At 35.1% G+C, this 14,001-nt stretch overlaps 1 protein-coding gene across 5 annotated transcripts in view; it reads left to right on the top strand.

The window, feature by feature from the left end:
- Positions 1-11,258, top strand: part of drongo (Arf GTPase activating protein drongo) — a 275,048-nt gene extending 263,790 nt beyond the window's left edge. For all 5 annotated transcript variants that reach the window (XM_067766996.1, XM_067766997.1, XM_067766999.1 and 2 more), the window contains one exon: positions 45-11,258. In XM_067766996.1, the coding sequence (XP_067623097.1) occupies positions 45-83 (39 nt within the window). In that variant the 3' untranslated portion in view covers positions 84-11,258. The remainder of the gene's footprint in view (positions 1-44) is intronic.
- The last annotated feature ends 2,743 nt before the right edge of the window (positions 11,259-14,001 follow it).

Here is a 14,001-nt window from a genome sequence, read left to right as displayed (position 1 = left end):
TTAAAAAAACATTTTTTTAATTAATTTTTCATATAAACACACAGGCAACGGGCGCAATGCAAACCAATAATCCATTCTTATGAGGTTTACGCGGAAAACGCTACGAAATGGAGCTTAAACACAGCTTTGATGCGCAACGTCCTTACTAATAGCAAAAAAAATCAAAAAAAAAAAAAAAAATATAATTACATATGTACATAAAGCATACTACATGAGTAAATAACAAAATATGAGCTTTGACTTGTGAGTCGCGCAGCATAAGAACTTACAAATATGTAAATGAAAAGTGCAAAGCTCTTGCATATACATATAAGAAGTATGTACATTGGATAGAGTTGTTATGGAGCTACTAGAAAATGAGGAAGGGATTTGTAATCAAAACAAAAAAAAAACAAAAACAATGTGTGAGAGGAGTGCTGGCGTCATGTTTGTTAAACCAAATTTCATAATCTTCAATTAGACTTAGACTAAAAGATTGCATATATGTATGTGCATATCTATATATACTATATATACCTATATTTATCGTTTATATATAAAAAAAAGATAAAATTCAAATGTACCATGTCAACCAACCAAACAAGAATGCTCATTTGCTCTTACTCTATTTGTCTCTCTCCAGCTTGTTGAGTTTTGTTGAAAAAGTTATCGAAATGTAAAAAATATATATTAACAAACTAAGTAATATACTTAAAGGGCCAATTAATGGTGACTTATAACCATCACCAGATAAAACAGCTGATCCTACAGACCTACCTTATGGAAATCAATGTAATCGATTAATGGTGTCATACCATAACGCTAACGCCATAACCATACCATAGCCAACCAATTTCATTTTCTTCTCGCCATATCCATAACCTAAAAATATATGAGTTTGTGAATTTAATAACTTTTTGTAGATTTTATTCATTGTTTTGGATACGTTATGACTAAGAGACTTATTTATTGTGGAATATGTTTGTAATTTTTTGCGTTTTCTTAATTTTTATGAAATTTTCACGATTTTTAGGTTAAGGCACCATTAATCGATCACATTGGAGATGGTTATGGATATAGGTATGGTTACGACTATGGCGTTGGGTTAAGGAAATTTAATTTGCCCTTAAAGTGCACCTTCAACATGCTCAATTACACTTGCGAGTCATGCACATGCGCAGGCATGTTGGTAATTATTCTCTGTGATAAAAAGAAAATCAGCTTGCTTGACTTTCCCAAGGTGATAGTAGAAACTTTTGTATTCGCCTGCTTTCGAGGTAGTCGAAATTCCTGAAGCCATGTTAATCGGCTAGATAATGTGGCTCGATTTTGCCAAGAGCCTGACCAAATAGCAAGGACATTGATAGTTTTTAATGCATGTTATGCATGGCCCCTGTTAGCATTGTCTTATCTAGGTAGGTTAGGTTCAACTGATCGGGCAATACAGACATCACATAGAGTGAATTGTGGACACATTCAGTTACCAGCATGTGTTTGACGACCAAACGATAAACCCCCAACGACTTATGTTATAAAATTACGCTGCCATCTTGGCAAATACTCGAAGTCTTATAGGACCGAGCTTAATTGCTACGTCGAGTTTTGGCAACTCTGCCGCCCCTAGTAGCTGGAACCCTAACTTCACGAGCACAGGATACGAACACAGAACGTTCTCATCCGTTTATTCCTCCAGCTCGCACTTCCTACATCTGGTGTTACTGACGAGGCTTTACTTCTCTAGGAATGTGACGTCAGAAGGTAGTGTCCAGTTAGTATGTCCATCGTGAGCCTTTGTAAGAGTTGTGAGAAACTTCGATTTATTTATTTATTTATTATTTAAAGTCGACGACAAACTATGGTCGACTTCATAATATAAAAGATATAGAAATATACAACTCAAAAGATAAAATTTAAGATATATCGAGATTTCAACAATGTTATATTACAAACAAAGATAAATTAATGAACATTACACTTTAATTTCAGAATATAATAATAATAAGAAATATGAGCAGAAATAAGATCTTATACCGAGATCTTATACTGGCGGAATGTATCAGATTCCGCTCAGCATGATTTCGGCATGCAGTGGATTCCAATCTTGCTGTTAGAATGCAACAAGATGCCAATCAGCATGTCATGGGAATCCAGCAGTGCTAAGAGTAGTGTAATGAGGATACGCCATCACAAGGCATAAAAAAGTAACATGACCTGTGTTGTTGGATTCTACCGTTAATTTTGAACCATTGGTGTACATAATAATCATTGATAATCTGCATAACCCCTCAAGTTGTTTGGCATACGTACTTTTTTTGTGGTTACCCACCAAATTAGGACCCCATAAGTATAGGCTTGCCAATTGCCGTAAATACCCAATAAGAGAGCTTGGGCGATATGCCCCACGTGCATCCTAACATCCTCTAGCATGCATACATTGTCACGAGTTTCCACGACAACTTAGTATCTAGAATAATATTTAGATATTTTGTGCCGTTATTTTCTTGCAGGCTTACTCCTCGAATCTTGGGCTTAGTCCAATTAGGGGCATTATATTTCCTAGTAAGCAATGCTAGATCTGTTTTTTCTGCGTTGGCGGTTAACCCGACGCCAGATGTCCAGGCATATGCACGTCGTTGTTGTTGTTGTAGCGATAAGGTTACTCCCCGAAGGCTTTGGATAATGTTATCGATGTGATGGTCCTTTGCCGGATACAGATCCGGCACGCTCCGGTAACACAGCACCATTTAGGTGCTAGCCCGACAATCTCGGGAAGGATTTATATGGCCACATTAAACCTTCAGGCCATCCCTTCCACCCCACCCCCAAGTTCCATGAGTGAAACGAGATTCGCCGCTCGAAGGTGATGTTGATAATTGGGTGGGAGAAGCTATATGTTGCGCTACACAACCCCTTGAATCCCTATGTGCTCGTCCCTTGTCGGATATAAATTCGGTACGCTCAGGTAATATGAATAATACATTGAATCTTCTACTGTTTGTATATCGCTTTAAGAAAGTCAGCAATAGCCGTTTATCTATATGAAAACATTCTTCCTGCATGACTCGTAAGTGACTTGCACATTTTGCATGATCCCGGAATAATTTCAACAAATTAGTTTGCATACAAAAAATAACGACTTGCGAAATTCAGGGAAAGGTTCTAACATTTGCTGAATTTTTACTTTCATAAAGTTAAAGCCATGATCTGAAAAATGGCGGCCCATGCGATAGAAAAACTGAAATTCGGAATTTATTAAAATTGAAATTCCATTTGTTAATAAAGCTAATTAAAAAGCTAGCCAGCTAGATGTAGTACAGAAAAAAAGTAGGAAATGATTTCAACTCAGAATGAAAATCCTGCGAAAGAACTGTGTAGCGTTTATTCGCTAATTAAATAATATTCAGAGATTGCTACATGGTTAAAGAGCTTTAGAGATTTTTTTTGCAGAAACATTTCAGCCAATCGAAACAAATCGAAGGCAAATAAAAATAAAAGAAAATAAATATTTCGTCTAAGAGTGAGGTTATGTTAGGTTGAACTGGCCAGTCCATAAAGACCTCACATAGATTGAATGTGTCCATAATTTGTTAGGCGACCAAACGGAAAACCTCCAATAGGTACTAGGGCTTATGTTATACGAGACTAACACCATCCTCTTCGATAAAAATACAAAGAAGTTTTCTAACACCTAGCTTAATTGCTGCCTCGGGATCTGACAGCTCCTCCGCCCCTAGTAGCTAGAGCCTTGACCTCGCAAGCGAAGAACACGAACATAGAATGTGCTCAACCGTTTCATCCATCGTGCGCCTTAAGGCTCATCGCTTAAAAGATATGAGTCTAAAGTCGTAGGATTTGCACATAATCTTAAAACTTTTTCAGCCCCGGGCTTCTGTCCTCGCCTTTGTGGCTTGATGAATATATGCAACTCCTGTCTCCTTTTGATTTCTCCAAAACAGATTGGAACGTCTACTGTCGATTAATCGAGCGCTGCACGCTCCTTTGCCAAGCCATCGCTCTTTTCGCTACCGTCAATCCCTTTATGATATATGCAACTCCTGTCTCCTTTTGTTTTCTCCAAAACGGATTGGGACGTCTACCGTCGATTAATCGAACGCTTCACCCTCTTTTGCCAAGCCATCGCCCTTTTCGCTACCGTCAATCCCTTTATGACCGGGAACCTAGTATAGATGTATGATCCGGCCTAAACCGAGTCTCTCCAATGCTTCTTTGCGTTACAGTACACTTCTTGATGCAGTACTATATGCGATTAGTGCCTTGATCTCCGCATGACTCTCGACCTACATATTGGCGCGACTGCATCTTAAACACCATTTCTCCATAATGTCTGTTGCTTTCCTCACGGCTACAATTTCCGCCTGAAAGATAATGCAGTGATCTACTTATTTCTGTATCGGCACAGTAAACAGCAAGCCCGACCACTTCCATTAATTTGTAGCCATCGATATACACGTGTATAGTATGTTCTGCGATTTCCGAATCCTTGCGCCAACCATCCGACTCTATTGTGAAACCAAAATCTCCTTCGAAACTCAGGCAGGGAACCATCTACTCCGTTCACTCTGTATTTAATGGCACTTTTTTCGCCCTTTCTTCCAAATGGAGTTTTCACGACAATTTACTCTTTGTTATAATTGCTAAATATATTGTGCTGTACTTTTCTTGTAGGGTTACCCCTCTTGGCATAGATTTAATCCAATTAAGGACCTTATATTTCATAGTAAATAATACTATATCGGTTTTTGCTACGTTGGCGGTTAACCCGACTCCAAATAACCATGTATGTACGTCCCGAAGCGCCTGATCCATTAGAGAGCTGATTGTTGGTAGACATATGTATGTCGCTGATGATGACTGAAACTTTATCTGCGTACGCCGTTAGTTTGACTAGTCATCTGTCGAACCGCCTAAACAATTGGTTGATGGCCAGCCTAAGAGTATACAATTCTTATTATTTCTGAATTTCTTCTATTTTTTTTTTTATTTTTTAATTCATGACACTGTTTGCTGCCTTCTTATCTGAGAGCGTCGAATATCTAAAGATCATTCTGAGCAGCTTTGCTTAAGACACTGTAGGTTCAAACAAGATTTCGAATACGCGAATAAGAGGAAGTTTAGCTGCCGAGTTTAAAACTCTGCCAAAAAGGATGCAACACTTATAGCAAAAATGTTTGAAGAATAATATGGCAATTTTAAATCTGTAGTAATCACGTTTTAATGATCTTTTAAGCTATAAATTTGTATATAACCTCTCTTAAAAAGCGTTCCCAAGGCATACTATTATAGTTTTTAAATAATTAATGTGGTGTTACTTTGGCGCTAGAGGTATGCCCAAAGTAAAGCTCCTGGAAAAGGGATTTAAGAACATCAAATATTAAACGGCTGCCGCCGTGGTATGGTGGTGGCGTGCTCTGCCTGCCACACCGAAGATCATGTGTTCACGCTGCGGACAAAGCAACTTAAAAGCTTTAGAAACATGTTTTTTCAATTAGAAGATAGTTTTTCTAATCGTTATGCCTAAAAGTAAGCAACTTTTTTAAGGAAAATTTTAACTTGAATAACAACACAACAACAATAAGATTTTAATACTTCTACTACTCTATTTGTACGAAGCCGTATTTCAGGGTCGTGCGCAAGGGGTGGGGGATTTTGGGTTTCAAACCTCCCCCCCCCCCCCCCAAGGGGCTTACAACGACTGAATTTATTTCATAAAAAGTGGTAGATGGAAGAGTGCATTTGTTGACTGATAGCCAATAAATATGGTAAATGTTTCTCTTTACTCCCGACAATAACGGCTGCTTACTATGTTGAACCCCCCCCCCCCCCCCCCCCCCCCCAATAGACAATTCCTGCGCACGCTCCTGCCGTATTTCATTAATATAATTTAAATACATTTTTAGTATTACGATGTACCCCAAAGGCAGCCTTAAACTGTGACTGAAAAATTGCTCAGTAATTTAACTGGAGTTTAAATTTGACTAGAATTTAAGCAAACTTAGTTTAAGGTTAGCTTAACCAACTAATGAAAACCCGCGCCTAACTGACACAAATGTGTCGTTTTGATAACTTTGGAATTCAATTAACCCTAGAAAGATAACGTTATTTTTTTACCCTAGAAAGATAACGTACGTCTGAGAGACGTGTTCAAGTTTAATGACCCTAAAGATATAAAAAAAAATAAATTTTTTTTTTTAATCATTTATTTGATATAAAGTGAATATGTTTTAAATTCTTTTTAAAGAAAAATATTGTTTTTTTTTTCTAATATATTAAAAATTAAGTTTGACTTGTCTCGGACTTGTCCTTACAAGAATCAGTTTTTTCAGTTTATAGCAAAAAAATTAAAATAAAATACATTTTTTTGTACTTCAATTGAATGAGTTAACTGTTTTAAACTACACTTAAAAAAATATTAGCTAAAATTACTATTTTGGACAAAAATTACATATAAAATTTATAGTCACGTAATCTTTTACGATACGTCTCTTAGACGTATTTTTAAAAAACAATCGTATATATTTCAGCAAACAAAAAGTTACTACTCAAAAACACTCCCACTGACAAGCTGGTAATGGTAGCTGAGAAAACAGAGAAAGAGAAAGTTCTCTCTTTACGATTGTGGGAGACTGAGAGCAAAATTAAAACGACGTACGTCTCACAGACGTACGTTATCTCACTAGGGTTAATAATAAATAGCATTAAATAACAAGACTCTGCATGTTTCCACGCGAAATATATTTTGTTCTTCATACAGTTTTGGTTTGAGAGCTCTCTAAGTGAAACTTACATACAAAAGGTTTTACGAATATAGCGACAACTAAGCTTCAGCTTAACCCTAACGAGATAACGTACGTCTGTGAGACGTATGTCGTTTTAATTTTACTCTCAGCCTCCCACAATCGTAAAGAGGGAACATTCTCATTCTCAGTTTTCTCAGCTACCATTACCAGCTTGTCAGTGGGGGGTGTTTTTCAGTAGTAACTTTTTTGTTTGCTGAAATATATACGATTGTTTTTTTAAAAATACGTCTTAGAGACGTATCGTTATCTTTTGCGTGACTATAAATTTTATATGTAATTTTTGCCCAAAATGGTAATTTTAGCTAATATATTTTTAAGTATAATTTAAAACAATTAATTCATTCAATTGAAGTACAAAAAAATGTATTTTATTTTAATTTTTTTCTATAAACTGAGGTTCTTCGAAAAAACTGATTTTCGTAAGGGCAAGTCCGAGACAAGTCAAACTTAATTTTTAATATATTAAAAAACAATATTTTTCTTTAAAAAGCATTTAAAACAAGGGAATATATATATCAAATAAATGATTAAAAAAAAAAACAAAAAAAATGTAAGTTCTTTTTTTATCTTTAGGGTCCTTAAACTTGAACACGTCGTTATCTTTCTAGGGTTAACTGAATTTCAAAGTTGTCAAAACGACACATTTGTATCAGTTAGCTCCGGTTTTAGTTGGTTAAGCTAAGCTTAAACTAAGTTTGCTTAAATTCTAGTCAAATTTAAACTCCAGTTACACTACTTTTTCAGTTAAGGCTGCCTTTGGGGTAGCCTTTTTTGTACGGCAACATTGGTTTTTTATTATTTAGATAATTTGCAAATACGACAACAGCTGGATTTTGCCTACCCAACAAACATTTAAAAAACATTTCTCCAGCGAAATATATATTTAGTTTTACTTAAACCAGATAATTCACAAGTTGATGTCCTATTTCATTCTCCAATCAATATCCAACCTTTAAGAAATTTTGGAAAATTTATAGTTCTCGAGTTGATCTCCAACGTCATTAGCATTTTCAAATTATTATCCAACCTTTGAGAAATTTTGTGAAAATGTACAGTTCTCAAATGCATATCCAATACATTTCCCCAGTTTATATCCTACTTTGGAAATCGAGTTGAGGTGAAGTTGAAAAAAAATCTCCCGGGTGGTACCACCAAAACCAACAGCTATTTATTGTGAGAAATAAACACCTGATTGACAGAGCAATGAAGCGTTATTTATCAAAAATAAATTATATATATTTTATTTTATTTACGTCAAAATACTGTAGTGTTGGAATCTTACACTTGAGTCCAGTCAAAGAACCACAAGTTGGGAACTATGATCTCTAATGGTACTCAAACCCAAATGCCATTTCGAACGAACGCAAATCACATAGGTTAACTAGAGTACGAGATCGGCCGCTTAAGCTCAGCTTAAACTTCAGTTAAAGTAGACTGAAAAACTGCAGAATAAGTTTAAGCGTAGTTTAACTAACAAACTGAGTTGAAATTGTACTGAAAAACCGGGCAAAAATGATGCAACGTACCGATTAAAGACTTCCATTTTCAAGCATATACACCTACAAGTAAAAAAATAGTAGCAGACATTTTTTTTAAGATTTTAAGAATTATTTTCTTGTTTTATTTTCGTTAATTAAAAAAAAAAATTTGTGAATTGTATAACGAAAACGATGTAAATCAATTTCGAAAAAATCGAATATTCTAAAATAATCTTTATGAACTTTATTTTCTTTATAAATATTAATTTTTGCCTAACGAAGTATTATAAATAAATTTGGGACAATAACTATTTAAAAACATTTCATAAAACCTCTGCCAAAACAGTTTGAAATTCGAAAAAAAATTTTCAAAATTAAGGAAACCTTTTGAGTAAGCTGTTTGTAATTTAATTGCTTTTTGTGTCTCAACAAATTTCTTTTAAATATTTTCCCGAACTGTTTTATATTTTATCCCATTCAAAGTGTGAAAATTTAAAACAGCCATTGGCAAAAAGTTTTCAAAAATCAATGCGAATTTTGAGCGAGATCGGTCTTGTAAGAATTTGCATTCAGATTTCGACGGTTGAGTGGAATGGCACCCTATCTCGGCTGGTTTCACTAACTCCCTAACTCAGAATTTGTTCTAAGAACGCCTTATCTTAGATTTTGTTACATAAACGCCTCAGCTGGTGTCAAAATGCATTGAATTAAAGCTCAGATAGGGCCTTTTTGAAACAGTTTCTGAGATAGGGCGTTCTTCAACAGAACTCTGAGAGAACGTTTTCGAGATGGCAACCAAGTTAGGGTAATATTTTACTCAGCAGTCGATTTGTAGTAAGTTCTCGAAAATAGTTTTGTTCAATGTTCGATTCGAGCTCAAGGCCAGAACAATAATTTTTTTCTAATGATAATTATTGTTATTTTTTAATTTTTCTATAATTGAAAAATTGTGTTTTGTTTTTGGAATAGTAAGTAGAAAATTTTTCAGGCAATCTGCCATAGCTGCGCAGATAGATCCATTTCGAAGGGTGCTAAGCCTTCATCGCTGTATAGCTAAATGGTTAGCGCAGCGTGCCTAAAGCGTACTGACAATGAAGGCTTAGCATCGTTCGAAATGGATCTATCTGCGTAGCTAACGCAGGTTGTCTGAAAAATTTTCTACTTACTATTCCAAAAACAAAACACAATTTTTCAATTATAGAAAAATTAAAAAATAATAATAATTAGATATCATTAGAAACAAATTATTGTTCTGGCCTTGAGCTCGAATCGAACCTTGAATCATTTATCAATAGGCCGATAAAAAACAAAAAGAAAATAGTTTTGGTTTTTTTTTAATATATTTTTGTAAAATAAAGTTTTTTGTCTTTTTTTACTCGCAGATCTATGTACAAATTGTTGCGACTCCTAAGAACTCGCAATCAATCTGCACCTGCTGCTATCGTTCGTATTGAACTGTTGAATAAATATACAAATGTTATGTATGTATATAAAATGCAACACTACTATGGTAGTAAATCTTCACAATTTAATGTATTCGCGCAGGTCACTTATGGGGGCTCTATATTCTCAGTTGCCTAGTTCGTCTATTTCTACCAGGGTCTAGACCTTTCGGGAACAGCCTTCTCTATTAGTTGTTTATTTATTTATTTATCTGCTGCATCTGATATTTGCTGTTGTCTTCTAAGATTGTGTGTAAGTAATGTGATCTGTGCTCTTTGTTCCTGGATATGTGTGTGAGTAATGTATCTACGCTCTTAGCTGCTGTGTTCTTGTGTGTAACTATGCATTTGTTGCCTCATCTGCCTTGATTGCTCTTGTTATTGTGCAGCATTGGCATATTTACTAGCGGCATAGTGATCTACCGAATTTTGCTTATATTCGTTCCTGAGAATTTTATGTTCATACACAGTAACTACAATAGTAAGCATGATACAAAATATGGAGGTAGTTCCATTTAGTGTGACGTTAGCCACTTGACTTTTTTTATTTTTTTATTTATTGTATAATTCAAGCGTTGCGCTTAAGGAGGGAATTGTTAAACCATTTTCTAGGGAGAACATTACCCTGTAGCTCTGCAGGTTAGCCACTAGTTATGAGAGTTCTTTTGCCCGTTTTACCAGGGGTCACCTTGAGGCAAGCCCCGCCTATACACATTCTGTGCCCTTTTAGCATTGAAATATATGTGGCGTCCCACAAACGTAACAAATTAAACACCTACCATTCACTGCAGACTTTGGAGGTATATTTTTGCTCAACATGCCTTGAGAAATATCCACTGTAGAGGCGTGATAATAGGACCATGCTAGAAAAACAGGAATTTTCGTGTATTTTTACTATCTAGGGGTCAAGCTGCTATAAAGATATGAGTCATTAACCAATGTATGAGTCATTATCCACTATTTTTTCAATAAAATTGCATGTTTATGTATGCACATAAATCGGGCAAACGTATATTATTATTGTCTCATATCACCATTGCATCTTCATCCTGAAGGAAATTTCGATCTCGAAAAACCAGAATTTCGTCTTAAACAGTAACGGTATGGCAACGCTTCTAGCAAAACGACAAACATTATGAAACTTCAAAAATCCTCAAATACATCAACAAATTTTGAGTGGAACTACCTTCTTTTTTATACCATGATAGTAAGTTTAATTCTGAATTGAAAACATTAAACCCTCAGCTAAACAGTTTTTCAAAAATATTGCACAGTAAAATACAAAAAAAAAAAAAAATATGTAACTTGCTCTCGTAACAAGAATAGAACAAAATGTAACAAAAATGCTTTAGAATTTAATTAATAAATAAAAAAATAAATACTTACTATATATATATATACATATTTCAACTATGAAAAAGAAAACCAAAATCAAAATACTTAGAATAAAAATATTACACAATAAATATTAAATTTATATATTAAATAATTACAAGCTGTAGTATAAAGAATATTAAAAAAATAAATAAAGTAAAAATAAATATGTATTTATTCAGCGACCTATTAATTCTTATAGAACATAATTAGCAAAAACTGGTTCGAGGTCATGTGTATTAAAAAAACCATTTAAAAATGCAAAGTTTTTTATTTTTTCCCGATATATTTCAACCTCCTTCGGAGATCGACTTCAGGGGATATATGTGCAAATATGATTTTTATCCGCAACCGCTTTAGTTAGGCGTGCAAAAACTTTGCATTTTTTAATACACATGACCTGGAGTCAGTTTTTACTACTTACGTTCTATAAAATAAAACTATTTTGATTATCATCAAAACTTACCATTAAATAGCCATTGTACGAAAAAAGATAGATATGCTAACAGCTGATTGAAATAACGCCGCAACTCAGCTAACAGTTCGAAAACAATGAAAGAAGGCTGAGAGAAATCCTTGAAGAGCACCCTAATTTGAAATTTTCGAAAAGGCTTTGTTTTAAGATTTGGTTGAAAAGTGCGTAACTTTCAGACATTTGGGGCTGAGCTTTTAATGAGAATGTCTGCTTGCCAACGTTTTTACAACAGTTTTTTGAAAAAAAATTTTTTTTGGGTTTTGGGTAGTGTTTTGGTCGAAAAATTTACCCTTTCGCCATTTTTTTTTTCGCAGGCTCGAAAATCCTATCGAAAAATCGATGGTGCGATATCGGTTAACTTTCGTCCATACAATTCGACCCAGGTTAATATACACATTTAAATACAAAAAAAACAATGCGGTATTGAATCAAATTATTTCAATGAATAAGCTTTGTTTTCTTATTTATTGTTTAAAAACATTGAAAATATGAAAAAAAGATGCTAAACAATTTGTTCAGGAATGCCACTCTAATGATATGTACATGTGTGAGTTATACAGTTAAATAAAACAAAAATAGCAACTGCGGTAAGCGATGTTTTTTCGAAAACCTTTCTTAAATTATTTTCTGGGCTCGAATTTGAGCTGAAGGCAACAACAATGAAAATCACTACAGCCTTGTGCGCCAATTCCAACTCAGAATCTTTACGCAGCCATGTTAGAGTTTTTAAAATTTCTAAAAATTTTCATAGTTTTTGCAGTTTTTAACAACTTTTCATATTGCGTTTGCTAAAGTTTTAACAATGTTTTTGTAATAAGAGAGTTTACAGGCCAAAAAAACTAAAAAATGTTATTTTGAAAAGTTTGGAAAATAAGTTGTTCCATTTTTTGTGAATAACTGTATATGTGCCAATGTTTAAATGTCAAAGTGGCTATATATATATATATTTTTTTTTTGTTAATCTTTCGAAAATAACATGTGTTAAGTATTTGAAGTCACACGGTAACCCTATCAGCCCTTGGCATTCTTGCTTGCTTTCCTTTGTGTTACTATTTGCTACTTCTCAAACTGCACTTATGTACTTATGTATAAAACAATAACCTTAGCTGTATCCTATATGAACCTATGTATATACGCACATACATATATATGTATGTGGACAACTATGTACTGGAGATTTGCAAATAAAATTATTATACGGAGAGGCGTGAATCAGAGAAGACGTTCCTTTTTCTTTACTCGTTAACATTTGGCATCCCTTGCGGGGAAACAAGCCCGCGACCTTTGAAGTCATAGGAAAAATCACGACCGTATAATTAACTTAAAAAAAATAAGGCCTTTCGAACGATTCTTGTGTAGATTATACGCAGATTATTCGCAGGTATCTATATTTTGCTCTACTCAAGCTACGTACATTCCAACAATGCGATAATTGCTGCTCTACACATAACGGATACATACTGTGGAAATATCACGTGATTCTAACTGGATATTTTTATACTTCAAGCTTGAAGCAATATTTCAGCTATACGCCGGTATTTTGGTAATTTTTTGCAGGTCCACAAAGCGGTACATAGCACCATGAAGACTTCAATAAAGCAACAAACATGTGTTGCAAATTTAATCATGAATTTCATGGCAAATTTACGCAAAACAGCCAAAACCAAGCAAACCAAAGGATTCTTAATCGGTCGTCGTTCGCTTCTTTGCCAATACTGGGAAAAATATGTAAAGGGGTACGATGGCGTATCAAGTGCTGCTGAAGACGCCACAACCAGTGAGCTGGCTCAACCGATTTGGATGCTTACACTGAAATCGAGCGTATTTACACGGAAACATTAGGAGAGTTGAACGACATGATTGAGGCAGCTACTAATTCTTCTACCATTTCAGAGTCACAGAATGCGACAACAACCACGCCACTTGACGTGCAGTTAAGTCAAAGACTACCACCAGTCAAAATCCCACCGTTTGACGGCTCGTTTCTACGTTGGTATGCTTTCAAGGATTTGTTTACATCAATTGTTATCCAAAGTCGAAACCTATCCAACACGCAGCGCTTACAGTACCTAAAGGACAGTCTCACCGGTGAAGCTAAAACCTCATTGAATAATATCGCAACAACAGACGCTAACTTTGCTGTAGCTTGGGAGCTCCTAGAACGCAAGTTTGACAACAAGCGGATCATTATCAATGCACATCTCACCGAAATAGTGACACTGACACCAATTCGAAAGGAATCAGCTGCGAGCTTGCGATCATTAATTGACAAGGTCACTGCATCGTTGCGTGCATTGGAACAACTTGGGCGTCCAATTGCACATTGGGACGATTGGTTGATCTACACGGTTGTACACAAATTGGACAGTGCCTCGGTGCGTGCTTGGGAGCTATCTATTTCTGCCAAGAAAACACTTCCAACCTTTGAGGAGTTT

The sequence above is a fragment of the Eurosta solidaginis genome, chromosome 2 (genome assembly GCF_040869045.1).
Source record: "Eurosta solidaginis isolate ZX-2024a chromosome 2, ASM4086904v1, whole genome shotgun sequence".
NCBI classification, from domain to species: Eukaryota; Metazoa; Arthropoda; class Insecta; order Diptera; family Tephritidae; genus Eurosta; species Eurosta solidaginis.
Note: the sequence above shows the minus strand (reverse complement) of the source record. Positions and strands in the feature narration are given on the sequence as shown.